The following is a 24,905-nucleotide window of genomic DNA, read 5'->3' as shown; positions in this document are numbered from 1 at the left end:
AAAACTGCGTTCAGTTTGGGTGTTTTTCTTCGAGACGTAGAAACTGTGGAGGACGTTTACACACTCGTGGCCCACGATCTCATCATCCGTTCAGGCGTATAGGTGCAAGCAGTTTCCTTGTTTGAGATCAAGAAAAAAAGTCTTTATGCAAGGATAAGGAAACAAAATGATCAGAATTTAAAAAAGTGGACTTTAATTGTAATTTACCTGGAAACAAACAATAATTCAACCTATAACGAGTGTATCATTGATCAGAGACAAAAACAGCAGTGCAGTCATGCCTGCTCTCTATTGGCCACGATGATCCAATAGATGGTGGAAAAATATTACGCAATGACATCTGTTTCCCTCAACCTCATTTCACCAACAACTTATGGGCACAACTTTTACATTTGAAAGGACATTATAGTCTAATCAACAGTGATATCAGATGGAATCTTTACGGCCATTTAAGTAAATACAAAACTGCTGAAAATGTATTGATAAGTAAAAGTCATAATCCTAATTAATTTGAAACATTGGTAATAGTGTTATCTTAATAGTCTGGGGGAAGTGTGGTATTTGATTTAAACCACCAGATGGCAGCAAAGTGTTTCTGTTTGGAACATTCATCAAAGCTAGTCTGGTGCCTTGGTACAACAGAAAGTCATACCTTGTTTTTATTCACATTAACAATTTTTCAAATTATTATATCCACAGGCGTGACTGATGATTTTTCATCTGAGGGGCTGAAGAGGGAACATGCAAATCACCATCAACTATGCCCCCCCCCCTCACAACATACTATAGTATGATATTTTTTTTGACATTTTCGACGACATAATATAAGTTGACATTTTCATTTTCATTTTAATATGAATGTATGTATGTATGTATGTATGTATAATCACAGCGGGGTCACATTGGGGGCAAATGTCATTTATTATTGATATTATATACAATATATAATATTGATATTATGGTTACGCCCTTGGTGCTCCAGGTTTACTATGCATCATTCGAATGCACATGATTATTTCCAAATGTATTCAAAATTTTGACCACGTGAAGTACACCATCAAGTGTAACAGTTCCTCCATCCACAAACTTTTAACCCTGGTCATGTAAAGAGACACAAATCTAATTTTACGACCACCATCGTCTTTTTTTAAAACTTTTTGTAAAGTTTTTTATGGAATTTTTTTTTTTTTTTTATCTTTTATGACAAATAATAAACAGATACATTACAGCCTCGGGAAAGGTCTTGTCATCGCAACATAGACCTACTGTAGGCCTGCAACCAACCATTATCTTCATCTGCAAGTTTGGCAATTATTGTTTTCAGTTTAATGCTCCATTTATTAAATGTAATTTATTTAAAATGCCTATAAATGTAGAGTTTACTGTCAAAGAAGACTGGGAAGCCAGTTCATTTCTGTTTAAATTACTTAGACAGTTAATCAATTCCCAAATGAACTGCCTGATTATTTAATGTTGACTTAATAAATGTTCTGTCGATGCAGCTAACTAATTATTCCAGCTCTCGAGTGCCGGTTGATTTCAGGTTGCTGGGGAAATCCTAAATTCTACACTATGCCGTATAAGTGGGGGTGAAGAGAGGCCAGAAAAAATAAGGTCAAAAATGTGTTTTGTGAATAACATTTTTTTAAATGTTTCCTTTTATATTGATCTGCAGGGGTGGTCTTTGTTGGCAGGTCTTTGGGAGAGTCTTTTTAAAAAAAATGTTTTTATCAGAGGACCAAAATCTTCCAAAGAATAGAATAAAATAAATATAAATCAAATACATCGGCAGTGATTATGTTACCTGCTAAACTTCAAAAGTAAAGACAGACACGCAAATGCACACGGCATCAGGGTAGAATATTTATTAGAATTTGCGATTAGCGATGTAACATTCACCTACATGGCGCAAAGGAAGTCGTAAATATGCACGCCTTTATTGAAATGAGCTCATCTCATCAGGGGATGTTATCCAAGGAAAAGTCAGTGATACACCTCCAAGTGGCTGAAACAGGATGAAATGCACAGAATCCTGTCACTCTGATGATACAGTAAATAAAAGTAGAAAATTAGCAACAGAGTTTATATCAAATATTTAAATACAAATGAAAAGAAATTACAAAAAAGTCAGAAGAGCACTGGATATTCAGATAGTGAAACAAAAAGGAAAGAAAAGATAAAACGTTGTAATGCACTGCACTGCACCCGTAATAATAGTGTGTTTCCCTTCATTCACATGGAGCTACAGTACTGAGTTGGCAGAAAAAGGTGCATGGCTTTTGTATCCACATGAATCACTTTTTTCATCAGAAACAATGCAGGGGGATGTTTGTGGGTGGATGTGATGTGATTTCCTTTGTTTGACAGTGTAGTCCTGATGAATCGATGAATGAAACAATCATCAGAATCCAGTGGTTAAGAGGTCAGTCTATAAATAAGAGTCACAACTTGGCAACACTGAAATTCTGTTAGAGGAAACAGAAAAGAAAACGAGAGACAGGAAAGTAGAGAAATTAAGAAAAAGCCGTGATCAAATTGTATCCCTGTACCATAGTGGTACTGTGATCGTTAATATAGCATGTCATGCTCCATTAGTGAAGTCTTTAAAAAGTGGGAATTGGCCATCCCACTTGCTATTCAGATGGCGGCCATTTTGGGGTCTGGCCTGAGCGTAATGTGTGGAAAGGGGGGAGGTGAGCTCAGCAAAAGGCAGTATTCGTAGTTGAGGTGAATACGATGATGTCGATGGTGAGGATCCACGGTTGATAATGGTAAGAGAGGGGAGGTCATGCAGCTTGGGCCAGAGGCTTGTCACGCTGTGGCCCCAGCCCGGGTGGTGCTTTAGGTAGGACACAGGACTGGAAGGGAAGATACAGCAAAGTATCTTAAGAGTCTTGCGGCAAATTCAAGAAGTTCAATTTATTAGTAGCTGAACTTAATCAACAATATTCCAGAACAGAGAACCGACATATCTGTTCATGGTCTTTTAAAAACACAGAAACCTGTGTGGTCACTTTAAATACATCTGTTATTGTGTTTACCTTTCAATATGTAGTCGGTCAGCAGTGTAGGCACCTTCTCGCTGTCCTCCTTCATGGCATAGAGAACTAAGAGGAAAAAACAGGACAAATCTGAATGTATAGATTTCTTTCCCAACCAGTAGTTATCATTTTCCTTCCGTACAGATGTTCTGATCCGGGTTTCGTACTTTTTGTGAGCATCTGCAGGTCGTCGACAGATGGAGGGGTGCTTTTCTTCTCAAATGGAATAACCGTGTTTAGATACTGAAACAGAGTCAATGTTAAGAAGATTTAACACAAAGTTGGATATTTAAGTCAAGCAACAGTCAAGAGCTGCTGACTGTAGCTTCCAATGTCGGACACAGACACGAGAGTTGCATCAATCCCCCCTGCAGCTAACAAGCCAACACCTGAACTCAAAACACAGTCATGGAACCGCTGTTATTCCAAACTTCACTTACTACACCAACAATACACCACTTTTAAATGGATGTTCAAATATTTTCTGAGTTTCTAAAAGCTTTGCTTGCATCGGTTCTCCATCCCAGTTCTCTGGCCTTTGCAACCTAGTTCTTGTTTAAGTTGCTCGGGTCTTTACACCTGACAATTTCTACTTCATGCTACACGTTGGCGACCAGAACCGACCGCTCACTTCCTGTCTAATCCATCCCAGACCTCTGGCTTCATGCATTATTTGCCTTTTCGCTTTGTGCTCATCTGTGTATTTCCAAGTGTTTTCTTTTTCTTTGTCTGAATTTACGTCATGTAGCGCCCATGGATCCTATTTATCGGAGCATATTCAGAAGTATGTGGGATGACACACTCGTTTTAAAACATTCGTTCTTACCTGCTTCTCATTCCCTGTGCTGCCAAACGTCTGTCTGATGCCTGTCTGCAGGATGTTGGACAGTCCCTCCATGCTGAAGCGCTGCACAACCACGACACACACACACACACACACACACACACACACACACACACACACACACACACACAAAGTGACCAATGTTACAAACCACCAATCATTAAATGTATTAGTTTATTGATCAAACTGAAAGACTGGCTGAAATCTAATACCGACCCTTCAGCAGATCTCAACATGGTATCATTGCGAGATACAATTCATTTGATTTAGTTTATTGCATCTGCATCATTGAGCCATCTGTACATTCATATTACTTCAATAAAGCAGCCTCAGGTACCAGCAGTCATTAGATAAAAACACGGCTGCTGCATTACATGGAGGGAAAATCCATTAAGCTGTTTTGAGTTCCTGGACAGGAGTGGACTGGACCGGGCTGTTGAACTCATATGGAGAAGGGCCACGGCCACTTTAGGATGTTTCCTGGAAGATACTTTAGAGGCTAATGGGCCTGAGATCCATTATACTAACAGTCAGGAGGAGGGAGGAGCTGTAGGCAGTGAGGTCTCATGGTTCTGTAGTTTACACTGGATGGCTTAAAAATCAGAACCTCAGCACACAAAAAGGAGATACTCAGTGTGGCATTATCACCCCCCCCCCCACACACACACACATACACACACACATACACACACACAATGTAAATAATTAAAAGGTAAAGCGTACAGGGACACACTCTCCCCTCTTCCTCTCACCTTGACTGGCATGGTCCCAGTCGTGGTGGGGGCTGCGTTCCCTCCGTTCACTGGTACCGTGCCCCCCCCCTGCAGGCTCAGGGACTTGTCCCGGCGTCGGCGTTTGCTGCTGTCTCGCTGCTCCCGCTGCCTGTTCTGCACCTCCATCAGCGCCGTGATGAACGTGTTCTTCACCTCCTTCTCGAACTCCAGCTCGTCACGCCGAGCCAGCTGGCTGACCAGCTCCTCTGAGTACTCCCGGATGGCGGCCTCCACCCGCTGCAGCAGTTCAACCAGCGCTGAGCTGGGCATCAGGCTGAGGCCTGCAGGACAGAAGGAACAGCATTATTTGGGAGGGTAGAGAGGAAACGTTGGTGAATCACCATTTTGTTATGAATAAAGTAAAATACTGATTCCAGATGGTAGTTATGGGCTACAGTGGAAGAAAACATGACTATAAAGAACAAACAACTGGACATTTTAGAGAAAGGAAGAGGCACATATAAGTCGTTTTGTAAATATTGGGGATGCTACAGCACAGGCTAACAAAATGAAAGTAAAAAAAAAAAAAAAAATGCTTTTAACAACTTGGTTGTAGACATAAGTGTAATTAAGGAGTAAAAAAGGAAAAACAGAAATATGTTTATACATCCAACAAACCTTATTTTTACTGGGTCATGTAGAAATGTTGTGGTTTCACTGAGGGAGTACACTATTAGTATGAAATTACTTTATAAAGTAACAGTAATATTGTCTGCTTTCCTCCAAAATACCCCATTGTCACTCATATTCACATATTTTCCCATTTTACTTGCATTTAGGTAACAGTAGTATTTAATTGGTACTTGATTTGTACAATATAGTGACAGTGTAAAGAGTAGGCCTACCCATTCATTGAAATAAATAAGGTGTGTCCTCTTTTAGCTGTTTCTCACACTTGTCTCACTGTTCAATTTGACCACTTAAATGAAAACCTTGTGTTTGTCATATTGTGGTTTTGTTTGTGTGCGGTTCAGTAACAGTGACCTCCCTTTGCCAACAGTTTTTTAAAAACAATTTAAAGAGGGTTGACGAGGGAAAAGTAGATGGTATTTCACAAGAAAGGGCTAAGCATCTTTTTATTTCACAGCTGAAGGTTTTTTTTTAGTTAGTTTACAGTCATCCTTCAGTGGTACTCCGCCAAGGGGATAACTACCACTTAAGATGCATGCAATGATGACAACTTTCTCTGCTTCACTCTATATATAATCAATAATCATATATAATCATATAATCAAATTTAAAAAAAAAATGCCAATTATGTCCTGTTAAAAGCATGATATATATTGTCAAAGGTAACTGTGACCTCAAAAGCTGCCAAAGGTTTTTGCAATAGATACTAGAATTAATATTACCTGTATTTTAACTTAATTTATATAGAAAGAAAACAAACTATTTACTATTTAAATATTTTTTTTAAATACTGTATGCTCAGCTCAGCACTGCCTTGCCGTCTCCATCCCCACAGTGGCCAAGACAAACTACAGTGACTCCAGCAGACGAGCCACACGGACCTCCAATATGTTCAGCGACGGGACACCTTATGGCAGAGAACACCGTGTCCTCCTGAACTCTCACCTATGAAGTCAGATGACTAATCTCACCATGTGGATTACAGAATCAAAAGGTACTCTGCTGGCTGAAGAGAATCACTCCACGAAAATTAGATTTAAAGGTTAAACATGAACAACATGTCATGCAAGATAGATATTATTTGCACCTCTGGCATAGTTGTCCATGACTATTGTGCCCATGCACTCAATATAACTGGTCTTGGTGTTGGCTTCTATAAATAGGAGTGATTATATTTTTCAACTACAGTAAATGGCAAGGACTCACCTGAGGAGAATCCCACCTTTGGTATTTTATTTGTTTTTTTTCTTTATGTGACCTTAATTTCATCATCAGAACATGAAATTTATTTGACCGGACAAATTCACTATTGTGTGAATTCCACAAGGAGCAGTGTTTTGACAGGAATGTGGCCTGTTTACATACCAGACAATCTTAAGATGTCCTGAACAGAAGGAGTGAACAAATTACAAATTACTAAACAGCCACTGTCCAGTTTCAGTTAAGAAGTTGCATCAGTAAAAAAAAAAAAAAAACACAGAACCATGGATTATTCCCAGCTTTACCTTCGTATGAGCAGTTGTTGTTGGAGGCCTGTGACAGCTGCCTGATCTCCTCCAGCAGGGAGGGGTTGGTCCTGGAGGAGCAGTGGCTGCTTTCCTCCTCATCCTCCTCCTCCTCCGTTTCACCGGGATCTGGAGAGTTCTCCATCATCTCAACTATCTCCTCAATGACCTTGAAGACAGGAAGTCAGGGAGTGAGACGGACATGGGAGACAGGTGGATGGACAGGAAGGAGAGTAGGAGACGGGTAAGTACACTCATATCCATAACTGTCCATTTGTCAGTGGCCACTATAATTTCAAAAGGCTCCACTAAAATAAATAAATCCAGTATTAATATCTGCTCAGGCTGCAACAATGGAGGCACGCTGGAATGGGTTTCAGTCAGGCATCGGTCTGAACTCCTAAATTATATTTAGTTGAACACTTCAGAGTCATACAGGAGTGGTTTTATAGGACACTATGTTATTATGATGACATGATTAAAGTCGGCCCCAAAGAAGTATGAACGCAAAATAGATTGTATATTATATATTACATTATTATTACATATTATGGAACACTGAAGGTAATAAATGGACAAACGTCCTGTTAATCCATGTAAAGATTAGGAGTCAAAGACTTATTATTAAAAAGATTATCAATGGATTCCCTCTATTCCTGGTCAGATACTGTTTTCAATCTTACTTTGTTATGCTGATGATCTGCAGGATCGTTCCTTTGTACCCGGCAGAGCGCAGCGCTGATGTTTAATGGGTTTTTGCACCGTTTTCCATTCACACACACATTCACACACTAATGAGGCAGAGCTACCGTGCAAGATGCTCGCCATCAGCAATACATTCACACACTTTCACACACCATTGGTACACCGTTGGAAGCAAGTTAGGGTTCAGTGTCTTGCCCTAGGACACTTAGACATGTGGACAGGTCCAACTCTGGTGCAACTGGCGCAGGGATAGTTTCGGTTCTCATGAGACTCACTAGGGGAAGAGACTTTTATAATAATAATGACCTCTTCCCAAGCCAACATCATCAGCTGGTGGAGGTCGGCTCGTAGTAGCATAGATTTGGTGATTAGAGCCTGAACCTCCAGAGAAGTACGGCAGGTACCTCCTACTTAAAGTTTGGATGGTGGTGTCAGTCTGCTCCTTCTTCATTAGCAGAAACTTACAGTCGGATGCGTCACAGCGGTTTTAAAGGGGATGAGAGGAGCTGATTTGATTGGCCATGATTGAAGTGGGCTATGACGCACTATCTATGTATCTATTCCTCCTACTTCACCACTGAGCCAGAGTTGTGGCTGCACTTGTGTTCACCAAAATACCAAACAAGTTGCACCACAGGTTACCTCCTCGTGCCCTGGGTGCACCGGCGCCTGCGCTTGGTGGACGAAAATAGGACCCACAGATGTATTTGTCCATAATTGTATCAGACCTCTCACGGGTTGATAGAAATCTCAGAATGGTCTCTGATTCTGACTCAAATTTATAGTGAATTATTGTAATCAGAAAACATTACGTCTAAAGGAGCTATTCCGAGATGAATCTCCCGCCTCCCACCTTCATTTTCTCACACGCGCACACACACACACACACACACACACACACACACACACACACACACACACACACACACACAGTAACACAAACACACACACACACACACACACACACACACACACACACACACACACACACACACACACACACACAGTAACACAAACACACACACACACACACACACACACACACACACACACACACACACACACACACACACACACACACACACACACACACACAGTAACACAGACACACACACACACACACACACCTGGTCTGCTGTGATGAGAGGCTCTTCATTCAGGCAGTTGGCGTTGTCATTCTTCTCGTTCATCTCCTCTTCCTCTTTTTCATGGATCTGCAGAATGTGAAAGATGAAACGTGAACCAAAGGATAAAGATGATATTAGTGACTAACTTCAGTATAAAAAGGAAGCCGACAGGAGGCCAAAGCTACTTTCTCTGCATTGGAGTAAAACATTAGATCAGTGTCTTGAAAGTAGAAATAAGTCACTCATTTGAAAATCTCATGCTTGAATATTTAAAATATTGTACATAATCATTACAAATTACCAATTAAACAGCACTCGACTATTTCCTTTGTGAAAGTGTTTTAAAAGTTTGTGTCTTATCTATTTACTTTGTGGCAACATTTGGCTTGTTGATGTTGATGTTGATGTTGATTTGTGTTGGAAGGATTGCTGTTTAATATTCCAAAAGTTTTATTAATCCCAATGATTTTGGTCCTCTGATTTTTCTCAGATCTTTGTATTTCCAGCAAGTCAAAGTTTGCACCTCATTTGGATGAACTGTAATCCCATTGTTGATCCCCTCATACTTCATCTAAAGCCACCATCAGGGAAATGTTCACTTGTACAGTACTGTGGATTATGACCAAATATAGCTGCTAAACTGATGACATTCCCATCAGCCTCAGCTACACTGTCATGCTAATTAGCAAAAGATAACATGCTAAAACCAGATGATTTCACTTCAGACTTGAGCATGTTAGTATTCATGTGTGAGACTATTAGCATGCAGGATTGAAGTCAAACACCTCTGTGCTACTGCAGGTCTCTGACAAGGTAATTTTTTTTTTTTTTTGGATTTTATAGACTTTATTAATCCCCGAGGGGAAATTTCTAATAAGAGGAAAGTTCACAAAAAACAATCCAATTTGTTATTTGCTGAATAATCTGTTACACAGCTTTCTACAGTCAACATGTTGTACCGTTTGAAAGAAGTAGAACAACTTGGTTTGAACAATCAGGTACAATCATTGTGGTAGAAAAAACAAATGCACAATATCCACAGAAAAAAAATGAAGAATAGTTAATCTGGCTGGCCTCAGGATGTAGATGAATATGAGCACTAAGATGCAGAGCCACAACAACCATCTCCCTCCGAGCCAGAAGCCTCTTCTCTGGCCTGGACCTGCTCAAACATGGCCGCAACCGCTAGCGTCTGCTGTCCGGTTGTATGACAGCCAATCAGGAAAGCGGAGGAGGACCTCTGCTGAATGTCAGAGCAGTCAGGGGTGGTCGAGCATGTCTTCAAGTGTCAGCATGAGATTAAGCCTCAGAGTGTGAACCGGCTGGGGGGAACTAGGGAAGGCGAGACTGCGAGCACATTTTCTGGTTGAGACCTTGAAGCAGTTTTAATAAAACTATGTTCATCTGAGCATGAAATAGGCAAATAAATATTAGAGTAGACCAGTTTTATGCCACATGTAAAACACATGGTTGTACAGAGTGTTGGTCCAAATACTCCGATGGTGTGCAAGCTACTGAACAACTCAGGACATGAACATTAAATGGGTAACTTCTGTAAATTACTAAATTAGTGATATAAATTTAAACAGGAAATGGAGTTTAAAACATGTGATCTTAAAGATTATTTCCAAAATGAAAAGTGAAATCTAATTATAATAGCTATGTTATCATTATGATGATAATGATGTGTATTATTATTATTATAGATTATGAATGCAGGTCTGAAAGGACTAATTAAAGAGATGAGGAGTGACATGTACCTCCTGGTCAGTAAGATTGCCGTTGAGTCCCTCGGAGTCGGCGCCGTCCCAGGAGGAAATGTAGTTGTCAGTTAAAGCATCCCACACACTGCAAAACAACATAGACACACACACACACGTGAGCAATAACAGAAACAGGACTATCTCCTGCTTTACACTGGTGTAACTCCAAAATTATACTGTGTAACAAGCCGAGCCCATTGTTGGGTGAGTTGTTTTGTTGTCTTGGTTATGAGGCAGTCCGCTCAGCCGTCTCCTCAGCAGCCTGCAACGCAGTCAATATTTCAGTGTGGCGAGTCAATGATGGTCAACGTGGCGAGCGGAGGCATCAGAGGAACAATGCACAACAGAAAAAACACGGCTTACTACTCATGAAAAGGTATCCTTAGAAGAAACTTAGATAAAGCTCCTCACATCATTGTGCACCGTGGTCCCGGCCTGCGACCCGGAGTGAGCGTCCATCTGAGGAGGAATGACATAAAGCCGGGAGAGAAGCCTCCTTTGTCTGGGAGCCTTTGTGTTTTTCCCTCCTTCGCTCAGAGGTTGGCTCGGGCCTGCTGCCCTGCTCCTGGTGGCACTGCCCCCCCGCTCCATCACACAGTGGATCCCATTCAGCTCACTGCTTACCTCACCAGTCATGCCTGCAGGCCATGGCTGCACACAGCAGGTCACAGTTTCAATACACTTAACCTTGAGATTATAAAATAAAAATCAGTCTTTAAAATGTTTTTTGTGTTATCTTGTGTTTTTTTGTGCATATAAATATATCAGAGAAGTAATTAGTGCCAAGAGTTTTCAATGTTTCCTGAAGTCAAACTGAACTAGATGATATTCTGTCAACGGACTCCGTTGTATTCAGAGGAAGTTGCAACATTGCCTTTACCATCATCATTTGTACATTCAAACACTGGCAGATCATGATGATTATGATTATTAAAAGGTCTGGTTGGCTTCCTGTTCTGTCTATTACTCTGCGAGGCTGTTGGAACTGCATTCAATGTAATGAACAAATCATGTGCATGAACTCAGAAGGCTGCTGAGTGTGAGGGTGTATTCATGTTTAGCAGCATGAAATACAATCTATGATAGTCAAGGTTGTATTATGTAACATCATTTTTTTTTTAATTTTTTTTTTTGTTATCTCACTTGCAGACACATTTTGTTCAAAATGGCTGTTTTGAACGTCTATCATCAGAGGACCACAAGTTACACGACATTTAACTACAGGGTACTTGTTGTATTATCCTATCAGGGTTCAGTATCACCGCTACTTCAGGCTGGAGGTCTGGGAAAAGATAAGATCATAGATTCTGTGGCAATTTATAAATATGCTTTGACTTTTATTCAAAACAATACTAACATTGCCTTCTTATCAGTCCTCAAAGTGGTACATAAAAAGAAGATAAGCAAATGGCATACAGTTGCTTTTGTCCAGCTAAATAATTACAAGCTACATTTGGGCTTTTACTTTGTTACTCTGGAGCAAAGGAAGAGCTCAAAAGACAGTTTCAGTTTACTTCAATAACAAACTCTTGTGGAAGCTCATTTAAAACCTCTTAAACGCTCACATGAATTTGTAATGAGCTGACAAAATATTCCCAACCTGCATGATTAGGATGTATTTCACTCACTCACTTGTTTGTTTCCACACATGATGAGAGTTTCAGAGTTATTTCAGTGCTCTCCCCTGCTGTGATTTTGTTCTGTAATCACCGGGGTCCCTCAGGAGGCCTCACATCTGCGTACAGTGTTTCCATCTCAGGAATAGAAAATACAAATATAACATGTTCCTGACTTTTTCTCTAATTACAGAAACAGATTGGTGTCTGTCCAGCCTCGCTCCCTAAACATCACTACTCGCTCCCTTATGTATATGTTGGTGTGGACTGTATGACTCTAATGCAAAACCTTTTCATTTTGTCTCTTCAGATTTGCATTAAAGTACGTTGTAGTCGATAAAGCAGAGATGAAGATCCTGTGATGAACTGAAGATAGTTACCAGTCTCATGGCTGCTCACTAAACATGCAACAAGACTCAGTTAGAAGATGGTTGAAGATAAGATCAGTGCCTTCACTTCTATAGCTCACATTGTATCTGTTGTTCAATCTGTTAAAAAAATACAAACTGTAAATATGTTTGCTTTCACGAAAGGTTATGTGAACTATTTCTTGGCCATTAGCAGTGGAGTTCCTCAGTTTGAGCCTGTTTTCAAGCTAAGCTAAAGCTAACTGACAGCTGGCAGCAACTTTATATGACAAACACATTGAGAGGTGTCAATCTTCTCATGTCCTGTATTTTCCACAAGGTCAGTTCCTATAAATGAAACTGAAATGAACTGACGTTTATGTAATGTAAAACAGTGTAGTCAGAGATCAGAGCTGCGCATGCACAGCGTGTTTGGCATGTGTGACACGGTGTGGCCGTCCGGCCTGCAGCAACTGGAACTGCATGTTACAACGCTGTGCTGTTGTTTGTTGGCCTGCAGCCACCGAAGAGGAATCACGCATCAACTCTCTCATCTCCGCGTTCCAGACTGGAGAAATGCAGGGATTCAAACCAAAGTGTTTATTACTGATTATATCAGTTGGTCCGTGTGTCTCTACGGTTTTTACTTTGAAGCCGTCTGCACTGAAAAGATTCTATTCTTCACGTGTGACATAACAACACGAGCCTTCCAGTGTTGGGAACATCGGTAGTCTTAGTTTCTATTAATAGCTGCTTATATTCTGGGTGTGAGTGTTGCTGAGGTGAATAAATATCAAGTGAATGAGGCTTGCTTTCATATCACAGCATGGATTGTTATGAAAGGACAAACAATAAGATGTTGTACACGAGGCGAAAACTCCAGAGGAGGTTGAAATACTGTTTATGACTGACTGGAATGTATTTGTGCTACTTTCCTTGTTTGTGCCAAAAACAAAACCGTGTACGGCTTCACTTTAATCTTCACTACAGACTCAATTCTTCCAGCAATTTAAGTTTAAAGCCATGTAATCCTCTCCAAAGACTCTCCTCTCCCACCTACAGTCAGGCTAAATTTAGCAGGATTCAGATCCACGCAGAGCACGGACGTCTGTGTTTCTGTGAGTGAGAGGTGGAGGGCCGGCAGTCAGCTGGTGGAGAGGAGACGGAGCCGACTGAGGCATACAGCACTGCCCTCTGAATAATTCAGCATGCAGCCCGACAAGGTGGAGCTGGGGAGGGCGGAGTCACGCTGCTGAGGGACGGCTTGTTTTCAGATGTTGCGGTGTGTGTGTGTGTGTGTGTGTGTGTGTGTGTGTGTGTGTGTGTGTGTGTGTGTGTGTGTGTGTGTGTGTGTGTGTGTTTGGCCTCCAGTGTTTCTTGTGAATGGCAGCATGATGAGTATGTTGCCGAGTGAGCGGCTGCAGGAATGGCTTTATTTTATGTGTTGACACTGGCTGTGGTATTTCCCTATGTCACTATTTGTCCCTTCAATATTGCTCCAATCACATTGTGGGACTCACTAAAAGTCCTCATGCAACAAAATTTAGGCATTTTATTGAAAAGTAATCTGCTTGTCAGAAAACCTGATATTTAAATGTATATTTTTTTTCGGATACTTGCTGTAAATCAACAGTCTTGTAACATACGGTGCTGTTTGGGATGTAAAGTTATGTTATTATGATGCAGAGCTACCTGCACAGTTTATACAGGTTCACCACATTAAACATACAGTTGTACATGAATGTAATTTAACACCAGTTTCACCATCATACCGTCAACACCATGATGGAAAACCAGGAGAGACAATATTATTTGTTATTGTATCACATTTATGAAAAATAGTTCCCAATGATACTAGAGTTATATTAATGCACCTTGGAAATGAAAATGAACGGATGAATTATCCAACAAAAAAATACATGATGCATTTTTATAGTTGCAACAACTTTGCTGAACATTTGCTCGTTTGAATGTTTGAGTGTTGGAGTGATAGATGAACAAAGACAAACAAAAACAGCAGGTTAAAATCAATATTTTAGACTTTTAGAGAAACTAAATTAAGTGTATTTAGCACTTTTTTTAAAATATTTTTTTAGATACGCTGTCCTGACCTATCCGGTATCTAAATATCCTCAAATCCTTTCGTCACTTCTTTAACCCGCTGATGTCTCGGCTACCATTTTCATTTTACTGCTTCCTCAAATCTCTGGTGTTATAAAAGTAACGTATATAAGTCATGTAATGTGCAAATTCAGTTCTGTGAGATTAGCCTGGCGTGAACCAGACCCAATTTCACTGCCTGACTACCTGGTCTGTCCGCCCTCCATATAGAACCGTTTGTAGCCGTCCCATTCCTCTGGGCGTAGACCTCCGGTTCACTTTAACTGATCAGCATACACCGAAACCAGCCGACACTCTGCCACCGCTTCAACGACCTACCGTGTCCACCAAAGCGTTCCTGAGTACAGCACATTTTTTTTTTTAAATTGTTTTAATGAACACCAGCAGCTTCACGAGGTGATGAGCGATTTTTTTTCCGGTCAACGATAGTTGAAAAATATTAACACGGCTCTCTTGACTATCAACAGCCATCCAGTCAGTGAAAGAGGGGCGGGACACTCGTCTCTGATTGGTCTGCTCTTCAGAGCGTCTGTGCAAACGTTAATTTGAGCCGAGTTACCGGACGGTTAGAACAGCTAATAAAACTGAAGCTGTGAGCGACAACATTTACACATTTTCAGAACTTTCGAGTCCTCGGAGGGTTAAAAGGATTCATTCTTGCATTTTCCTTCATTGAACCTTTTCTCCCGCTATTTTTGGTTGTTGTCGTTGTTGTGTCTAACATGTATTTCCACAGCTCAGGAGTGAGCAGCCTCTCTTCCTGTTTTTTCTGGCAGGATTTGGATCCTGCTGAAGGTCTGAGGGTATCACAAATCCAGTTTGATATCAGAAACTGAATGTAAACATTGAAGTGGCCGAACCAAACCATTTCCTTATGAATATAATCTGAGTCAGCCTGTAATATTTCAGCCTCTTCATAGAGTATCAGATCCATCATGACCTCAGCTGTGCTCACAGCAGGACTGAAAACACACATTATCTTTTTATGAAGACTAAAAGCCCCAGAAAACTGCTAGTAAGTGAACTGTGTGCTTTATGTTGTTGTGTCAGTCACTCACTCTTCATCCTGCAGCTGCTCCTCATCCTCCTGGTTGTGTGATTGGCTGCGTATGGGCGCCAGGACCTCCGTCTTGGTGTTGTAGTTGTGGAAGCAGACGTTGAGCTTCTCGTCGAACTCGTTGACCAGGTCCTCCATCGACTTGAAGCTCATCATCTCAGAGAAGTTCTCCAGCTCTGAGAAGTCCTCACGGGTGATGGAGGCCAGGGGGACGGTGGTGGTGGTGGTGGTGGAGTAGGAGGAGTGGTTGAGCGCCGGATGGTCCAGCTCATCCATCCGACAGGGCCGGAGGTCCTCAAACTCCTCGTCCAAGCACACGAGAGGGGCTTCCATGGTGTTCCCTGTCAGGTTAACGTGGGTGCCCTGCACCAAACACAGCGAAGGTCAAACACGGCTGCAGTTTCTTTAGTTTACTGATTTCAAACTTACAAAATAAGGATATTTTAAGCCTTATCAGCCCTCCCTTAATGAGCTGAGGCCACATGTGTGTTTCAAGAAAAGATCAGATCATCAAAGTCTCTCCTGATTTTCTCCGTCCCCATCTGCTGGATATAGAAACACCCCAGAAGGATTTCTCTGGCGTCTCCTAAATCACGCCGGCTCACCTAATGTGGACTGGCACCATAATGTCTAAACAAAGAGGAGAGGGAGGTACATTTGCCAGAAGGGGACCAGGTCCCAAAGGGAACCCAACCAGTTGGCTTTACTGGTAAACCACAGTTAATTAAGTAGCTCTGCTGGGATTTAACTGATGAGGTGTCCAAGAGTCTGGAAATGAATTTATAGGAACATTTGTCAAAGCTCATGATGTATTACAGTCAGGCTGTTTTTGGGCTGGTCAACGGGTTTCTTTTCTTTTCTTTTAAATATCTGTGCGTGCGTGGTTTTATATATTATATATGGTAATTATAATGCAGGTTGGAGAACACTTTCTTTTGATTTAGAGAAATGAACTCATAGATGATTTTTAAAAATGCCGACAAGGATACATCCAACTGTTCATTTTTACATCACAATACTCAGTACTTTCATGGTTCAGTTATCAAATGCGGCAAAATTCTGTCAAGTGTTTGTTTTATATTCCAGAAAAATATAAAGTCCATAGAGAGATATCGTTCTCAGTTTCCTCTGATCAAGAATTCATTAAGATAGTTTATTAACTGTTAAATGTTTTACTGTATTCCAAATACAGTAATGATCCACATCAGATTGAATCTTAAAATGTGGCAGCAGGAATGTCAAATTCATCATAACTGCTCTCACAAACAGTGAATACAGTAGAGTAAAAAAAAAAAAAAAAAAATCACCTTCCCATACAACTAACTTGAGTAAAGAGTAAAGCCATTTCACTTTCTTCCACAATCATTGCGTCATAAATACATTCAGAGATTATTATATTCCTCACATTTTATAACCAAATCAAGTTATTGGCATCTCCAGAATGTGAGTTTCAATGGTCCTGCTGTATGTTTTGGAAAGTGATGTGCAGTGTCTAATAATATATTCCTTGTTATATTTTTTTAAACTTAAATTTGCATTCTTACAAAGAAGAGTGAACCTCACAGGTCCGATTGTTACTCATTTATTCAGGGCATGTGGCAGCCGGGAAATATGAGCTTTATGAGTATGTTAATAATCAGGGGGAAAGACTTTCTAAGTTTTGATACCGAAAAAACAACTTAAAGCTGAAAGACAGGAATGAAGCTGATGGTCATTTTTACTTGACTGGTGTAGGCTGTACATAAAAGGGCCATCAGAAACTGAAAGATGAAAATGAATTTCCTAAAACAGCAGAGAGTGAAAGGTGCTGACCTGCAAAAAGAAGCAGCGATCATTCTTGTTCCTGCTGTAGTCAGACTTTTAAGAGAACTTGTGCGTTGGTCAGGCTGTCTGACGCAGTGTCATTACACTAGTGAGGCCTAAATATGGTCTGTTGTGCTTTGCTGGACCGTGGCCTGGCAGAGTGGGTAAGTACAGAGGAGTCCATTTAAAAACAAGCTTGTGCAAGCCTCTTCCTCCTCATCACACCACTCAGCAAAGTGCTGCTCCATCTACAGCCGGGATATCATCTTTCACAATATCACCCTCTCGTTGTCTCTTCTCTCTACTCTGTGTCTTATTTTTTTAAATTCATCTGCTTCATCTTTGGTTTAATACTTATTTCTATTTTCTCTGCTGAGAAAACGACTCTGTAGATTAAATTCTCGCAGCAGAGAAATGAATCACTCCTGCCTCCATCATGTGACAGTAACTGACAACTTCTGCCTGTCAACAGACTCACAACAGATCATTTAGTCTACTTCAATAAGGAACACACTTGGAAACCAGTGGCCGACTCTAACCTTGCCATGGAGACTCTTTGAAGGAGCCACTGATGCACTGCTGCTTGAAAATTTAATTGGATGAAAAATCACAAATTTAATTTCCTAATGACACTCTCCAGTCATACGGCAGCGTTTCTATTTCCTGCTGGATCAGTTTAGATGTTTAAAAAAATGATATGTTATTTTGGCAAAAGCTAGATATTAAATCACAGCACGCTCATTCGAGGCAGTGTGGTGGTGTGTGAGATGTGCAGGTAAAGCGACACCCAGTCTGTAGTGTGTGTGTGTGTGTGTGTGTTTCTTTTTTTATTTTGTGACCTTCACAGAGTGGTGGTGGTCTCAGGTGTGTCTTTTTGCTGCACAAGCATGCAGGTATGAAAACAGCCAATCACAGGAGCTGAGCGGGAGTCATTTATTTCAATGGAGCCAAATCACTCGCCCCATTTTACACAATAACTGTCAGATCAAACAAATGGAACAATTCCAGTGCAGATTTTGCACTGATGAATGTCCACTTTTTACACAGAGGTTCATTCTGTTGAATCATTTTGAATAAGAACAATGTCGATACATGTCAGCTGCTATTAAAACCATGAGGTGTGAGCCTCCTGTGTATCAGGAATATGGAATCTGGCCTTTGGCTCGAACACAATATGCCTCAATCTCACACAGCAGGTATTGAATAATGTTTATATTAAAAGCACCTGTCAAATCTTTGTGATTTCGTCTCACATATATTGAACAAAAAGGGATTCATCTTTAAATCAAAATTCAGGCGATCGTAGCAGAAATGGAAATCAAGCAAGTGCATGTCATCAGCTCATCAGAGGGAGAGAAAAAGAGAGAGAGTGGGGGAGGGAGAGAAAGGCACAGAGGAGAGAGGAAGGAGCGATGGAGGAAACCATGGTTACAAGGCATGGATGGATGGAAGGAAGATGATGCAGCGAGGGGTCAGTGCTGAAGGCAGGATGGTGGGTAGAGTAGAGGAAGAAGACAGATTACCTGCAGTCAGAAGAGCCGCTGTTTGTTATGGCTTGTTGTGCAGGCAGGATCTCCTCAGACGAGAAGAATCTGTGCCTCCCTTTGCAGCAAAACCCGGCGACGAGCAGCAGCAGTTACATTCATCCCAGGGAGAAAGACGGAGAGAGGGAAAAAGGATCAGGGAGGCAAAGATGGCAGCGTGGTGCGAGCTTTGGTCTGAATCCCTTCCCTCACCCGTTAGCCCACAGCCACCCTTATCTGTCCTCCCACAGCCCGTTGTTTTCCAATCAATAGGCAGCCAGCCCAGCTCACACCGAGCCTGCGCACTGCTGGGCCTCTGACGATATCAGCTCCCCCCGCCCTCCTCCTCCCCCCGCCCTCCCTCCCTCTATGCTTTCTTCCCTCACCATCCTCTCGTCTCTCCCTTTGTGCCTCCCTCCCTCTCTGCTTGCATTAATTCCCTAATATTCATGAGGAAAGCAGAAGGAGGAGCAGGAGGTTTGGGGGAAGGAGATGATGTTTGTAGCAGGATAGCACATTGTATGTCTGCCCACCTCGTTCAGTTTGTTGTTTTGTTGTCTGCTTCATCATTCTGCCGTTGACCTGAGCAGGGAAAGAAAACAATGTATGATTTTCAACCTGCATATATGTTTTAAAATGAGCAGTGTAAATCAAGCTATTTAAAAAAAGCCTCAAAATGACTCCATTTGGTATTTTTGTTTGTATGATAAACTAAAAACATAGATTCCTTGCAGTATGCTGTGGTGCCAGCAGGTGTACAAAATAAAGAAAAATTACCTCCTCACCAGCATGAAAATCAGAAACAAAGGGGAGATAAACTAAAATCCATTCACTGAGAAAATGCGCTGAATAAACCCAATCTATATTGTAAAGATAATATACTGTATGTGCTGGGGGAGAATTTACTTACACAACATGCTTTTTTATACCACATGGATAGGAGGATATACATCGAGCCTAACACGGGATTGAGAGGCTTTAGGGATAAAACACGATGCAAAGTAATTTAGCTTTTTTCATCTGACGAGAAAAATCTTTGCGTTTGGATGTTGTGATAAATGGACCATTTTAAATGAAAATACAAGTTAAATGAGCTTCATTAACTGTCTTGTGTTGTGTTTAATTATGTTTTATCTGATCTTTGTTATTACAAAGCTGCTTAAATAACTCTTGGTTTTTAGGTAGAGATAAAAGTGTGTTTCAGGACAACAAAGCTCTTCATTCACTGTCCTGTTGCACCACCTGCAGATAGCGATGCTTCAATCCCCGAAACCCACATCTCAATAAGTAAATTTTAGATCAGGATTACTGTCTGAGAGTCAATATTTTTTAAACAAATAGAAATAATACATCTGAAAATTACAAACATCAAAAGTAGGAACCTCTTCCGAGTCTTAAAAAATAGTTTAGATTAATTGAACATCAGGCAACAGGCAAAAGTGAATAAAATATATATATATATATACCATATATTTATATATATATATATAAAAAAGCTAAATTATCAAGACTGATGATGCCTCTTCCATCACAGCCTGTCCATCACAATCTGTTTAATCCCTCGTTTGAATCTGTGGTGTGGGTTTAATCCTCCTGTGTAAAAACCTCCACTGCAGCAGTATAAACACATGTACTCACACAACAGTTCGTATGATACTGTCACACTTCCTGTGATGCTCCGGCTGCCAGACATTATAATATGGCTATCTGCGAGGACTGGAACATCCCGCTCTCTGATATGAGCAGATTTGACAGATTAAGCTTTTCACAGTCTGATGGGTTTGAGAGAATCAAGAAAATAATCAGTCAGAGTGTGTTTCAGTCAGGACTTGTTCATGTTGCACATGTATTTTGGACTTGTGATTAACACATGACTGAAAAATCCTCAATGTAAAATAGACCGTCAGGAGTAGACGGATCATTTTAGATGTTGCTGAGCAGATGCAGCAGTCAAAGACGAAGAGAAGAGCTGTGGACGGATGTGATGAGTACATGATGTCAGGACAGAGCGGCTGCACCCACCTGATCACACCTGTACAGGAAGAAGGAACCTGCACACCCATTTCATCATGACCGAGAAGCCAAACAGTGAGAGGACAGAAGAGGAAGAAGGGAGCTGTGTCCTGTCGGAGGCCTCCCATCACTACAGCAACACGGCTCACAATTGCAGAAATGCAGGTTGCCATGGTTATACCGTAACTGTTCGGGTAAAGGAATTACTGCACAAGCAACAGAGAGGACGAAGGAGGAAAGAACTGTGTGGCAGAGACTGAAAACACCACCAGAGTTAGCAATGAACACACTCGCTCTATGAAGAAGTGTGATAGAAAACCTGATGCGAGTTTAGTGACTCACGAAGAGAACATTAAACACAAGCAACAAGTAGAGTAGAAATACAGAAAGGGACACTTTTGTGATTAGTTCAAGTATAAACAGCCATACACCGAGACCGAAGTAAGTAGCTGCACAAAAAAAAAAAAAAAGAATCTGTTGGAGCTCTATTTAGGTTGCGGTGCAATGTTTTATCAGAGTTATTCTTTGTGTCTTTAAATGTGCAGCATATTATTGTTAAATAAAATTAAATATATATGCTATGTTGTCAGTATTTGTCTTCATTAAAGTCCCCCTTTCCTCATGAATGTTTGAGCTTCACTGTGCAGACTAATGAATGTGCAGAGTTTAAATCTAGAAGGTGTTCACGTTCACCTGCTGAAGGGTTAAAGGTTCCCTGTGCTCATTTAAAATCTGATTTTACAGGGCAGGCCTACAAGTATGATTTGTGACATCACAAATAGTTTGGAAGCCTGTCTCAGTCAAATTCAACGTCTGCAGGAGTGATGTGGAAACGTAAAACCTGAATTACATGGAAAGCATGCTGAGAGTGGACTTTAAAGTGAAGTACGAGACATCTTGTGTCCAGACGTTAATCTTTTTAAATACAATATATTTGCATATTCATAGCTTCTGGAATTTTCAGTGAGTGAGGAGTAAGTGTTATTTTAAGGATTTTTACCAGATAATTTACATTTTGAGTGGGTGTATGTGTGTGTTTAGGGGATAATGCACAGGACCCAGAATAGACTGGAGCTGGAGACTGCTATAGCCAAAAATGCAAGTTTCATTACAATAGAAAAAATAAAACTCATCTCCACTTGACTGGATGATGCAAATATATTACAAAAGAGGCCAAAACACAGCAGATAATGAAGGGTTGAAATAAACTTTATGTCTAATGCACAAATCAAAGCAACCATAAATTAACAACCAAAGAAACAAACTAAATGGAACCAAACCAAACGATTCAGCAGCACTACAATATCCTGCAGCTGAAGAAACTCAAACATGCGTACAAGACCACAATCTGATCTCCCTGTCAGCCCGACTACAGCCACACTGGAAGGAAATGAAGCAGAGAAACGGCCCAAACAATTCAGTATTAAGACTAAAACCTAACAAGTTGTGAAAAATGAACAATGGCTGGCTTCTCTTAGAAGTATCTGGTAGAAAGCTAATTAAAAGAAAGAAAAGCTAAAAAAAAAAATAAGCAAAAGGAACCGTTGCAACAACGTTTTATAAACTATATGCAGAGTGGAAACAAATGAAATACCTTCCAGGCCTGAAACAAAGCCCTTTCCCTTCGGTTGGAGACATGTGGGTGCCTGGAGACTGTTTATAAAAAAAAAAAAAAGGTTAATTGGAGTTAATATTATGTTAAAAAGGACAATTGGTTAACACATATTTAATTTGATCTTAAAAGTGAAAATACACAGTTCATATTTATATTTGTTCACTACCAGAACTTTTTTTTTAAAACAAAGGGGATCCTACCAAATTCACCACCAAACAAAGGCGGGTCTCAGCTTGAGTTCATGTGTGCAGGAAAGAGGCCCAGGTGAGTTTCCTGCCTCCATTTATAGCCTCTGTCCTCCCCTTCCTCCCTGGGTCCTAGTGCAAGACTCTCTGTTTCATGTGTGTGAAAATAAACATGTTGGGAACCTTGAATAAGACAGCTGTTCAGTTCTAACGAACTTTTCTTCAACTAAGCCTCACCTCCATCCAACAGTCTTTCCACAACCTCCATCTGCTCCTCAACTCCCAAAAAAACAAATGTATGCTGTTTGACCGGAAAAACCTCATCATCCCCAGCCCCCCAACATCTACAGTGCTGATGGCTCAGAGCTGGAGTTTGTCAGCTCCTACAAACACCTTGGCTTCTGGTTGGACTCATCTCTCTCATTTAATATACATATCAATAACCTTCTCGCTAAAGTCAAAGCTAGACTGGGTTTCCTGTATCGAAACAAGGCCTCCTTCACACACTCTGCCAAACTCACCCTTGTGAAAATGACCATCCTTCCTCTATTTGACTACGGCGATATAATTTATAAAATGGCATCTAAGACCACCCTCAGAAAACTGGACACACTCCACCACTCAGCAATCTGTTTTGCCACAGGTGCCCCCTTCACCACCCACCACTGTGATCTCTACAGACTGGTGGACTGGCCCTCCCTTCACACCAGGCGGCTACAACACCGGCTGCTCGTGGTCTACAAATCCCTTTTGGGAATGACCCCTCGCTACCTCTCAAATCTTCTGCACATCTCGGACAGCGATCGCCATTTAAGATCAAGTGACTTCATCAGGCTCATCGTTCCAAAAGTCCGTACTGTGTTTGGTCATAACGCCTTTCATTTTGCCTCTGCAAATGACTGGAACTCACTTCAAAACACACTCAAACTAACAGCTCTCACCTCTCTCAACATGTTCAAACTAAAGCTGCAACAAATCATGGTTGACTGCTGGACCTGCTGACCAGCCCTTGCTTCTCTCTCTCTCTCTCTCTCTCTCTTTCTCTCATTTTTATAAAGAAAATCCAGTAATCTGCCTTTTTCATTTTATTTATTTATTTTTATTAATTTTATTGTTTATTTTGGTACATAGTGTTTATTCATTTACCCATGTTGTCTTTAGCCTTTTCCTCGTGTTTGTTATACTGTTTTGTATCTGTGCTGTTTGTGTCACTGTGTGGACTGTGCTGACAGGTCATCATTGTAAATGAGAATTGGTTCTCAATTGATTTTACCTGGTTAAATAAAGCTCATAATGAGTCGGAAGAGATTTGATGTGTGTTCAGGTGTTATTTCCATTCCAACACTTCATTATCAAACCACCTTCAACCTGCTAACGAGCTTCATAGAGCTGCTTCGTTTGTCTCCACATTTAATCAACTGGTTGCTGACAGATGGCACGAGCAATAACCAAAGTGCATTTTGGGTAAAATCACCATCTTGGAGGTATTCTGTTGTCAACTCTTTTCTGTTTTCAGCTCTTTGTGTCAATTTAATGGTGAAATAGTACGACTAAGTTGTGCTAAAAATTGCAGTAATAAGTTCCATGATGGGAATGGTAGAAAACCTGACACTGCGAATATTTTTTGTAGGTTTCCCACATGGAAAAAAGGAAATGGACCACAGGGAGAGGAGATAAAAAAAAAAGAGACATCAGATAAACTATGTACAATTATATTTGATTTGTGTCCTTTGTCTACTTTATCTACATAAGGTTTGTCTCAGTCCTTTGGTTGAGATATAACCAAATCCTGCACTCAGACGTTGTAAAATGTCTGAGTCTCAAGGGATTTATAGTCACAAGTAAACACACTAACATAACCAGGATAGCTGCTAATATCCAAGTATGTGCTGGAGGAGGTAATACAGGGTCTGCATTCCAACTTTTTGGAGGTCAGATCATATATTATAGACCAATGGTGTTAATTGAAAATTTAGCCAGATAACGGTCCCTGGCAGTTTGACTCTGATTGGTATTCTCTCAGTTTGGTTCTGCTTCTCCAGTTTGATGAATTAGTGGGTTAGATCACTAACGTGAAATCTCTATACTAATCCGATCCGTTTACTTTCACTGCACCATTGAGTGTAGATATACCTCCAAAATGGCCAACGGTGGCATCACATAACACACATGACTGTCAGAGAACCTGTTTGAGTTAAAACCAACCAGCAGCCAACAGTGACGTCACCCGTTAGTTT

The 24,905-nt window shown here is 40.8% G+C and overlaps 1 protein-coding gene and 1 long non-coding RNA gene across 3 annotated transcripts; both read right to left on the bottom strand.

Annotated features, from left to right (window-relative positions):
* Window positions 1-1,850: 1,850 nt before the first annotated feature.
* fez1 (fasciculation and elongation protein zeta 1 (zygin I)) lies at window positions 1,851-19,136 on the bottom strand. 2 transcript variants are annotated; one of them, XM_069165030.1, is made up of 10 exons: window positions 18,856-19,136; window positions 15,531-15,892; window positions 10,386-10,473; window positions 8,626-8,712; window positions 6,794-6,962; window positions 4,638-4,939; window positions 3,868-3,948; window positions 3,209-3,284; window positions 3,042-3,107; window positions 1,851-2,858 (listed from the first exon to the last, which is right to left on the bottom strand). In XM_069165030.1, the coding sequence occupies exons 2-10, from the start codon at window positions 15,860-15,862 to the stop codon at window positions 2,842-2,844; spliced, it is 1,218 nt and encodes a 405-aa protein (XP_069021131.1). In that variant the 5' UTR covers window positions 15,863-15,892; window positions 18,856-19,136; the 3' UTR covers window positions 1,851-2,841. The 2 variants fall into 2 exon arrangements, with proteins under 2 accessions (XP_069021131.1, XP_069021132.1); XM_069165031.1 differs by having other exon boundaries at window positions 15,531-15,870.
* Window positions 19,137-19,387: 251 nt separating this feature from the next.
* Window positions 19,388-22,729, bottom strand: LOC138207649 (uncharacterized). The gene is made up of 3 exons (XR_011179034.1): window positions 22,684-22,729; window positions 22,463-22,521; window positions 19,388-19,437 (listed from the first exon to the last, which is right to left on the bottom strand). It is a non-coding gene; the product is annotated as an uncharacterized lncRNA (long non-coding RNA).
* Between the last annotated feature and the right edge of the window lie 2,176 nt (window positions 22,730-24,905).

This window comes from Embiotoca jacksoni, unplaced genomic scaffold (assembly GCF_022577435.1).
Source record: "Embiotoca jacksoni isolate LCO1_2020_lvr unplaced genomic scaffold, fEmbJac1.0.p SCAF_33, whole genome shotgun sequence".
In the NCBI taxonomy this organism is placed as follows: domain Eukaryota; kingdom Metazoa; phylum Chordata; class Actinopteri; family Embiotocidae; genus Embiotoca; species Embiotoca jacksoni.
This window is presented reverse-complemented; position numbering and strand designations above follow the sequence as displayed.

Coding starts and splice junctions, on each gene's coding strand:
- fez1 (XM_069165030.1), bottom strand. CDS start 15,862: ATGGAAGCCCCTCTCGTGTGCTTGGACGAGGAGTTTGAGGACCTCCGG. Junction 10,474..15,530: donor GAGCAGCTGCAGGATGAAGA/GTGAGTGACTGA, acceptor GTTGTTTTGCAG/TGTGTGGGATGCTTTAACTG. Junction 3,949..4,637: donor CTGGGACCATGCCAGTCAAG/GTGAGAGGAAGA, acceptor GTGGTTGTGCAG/CGCTTCAGCATGGAGGGACT.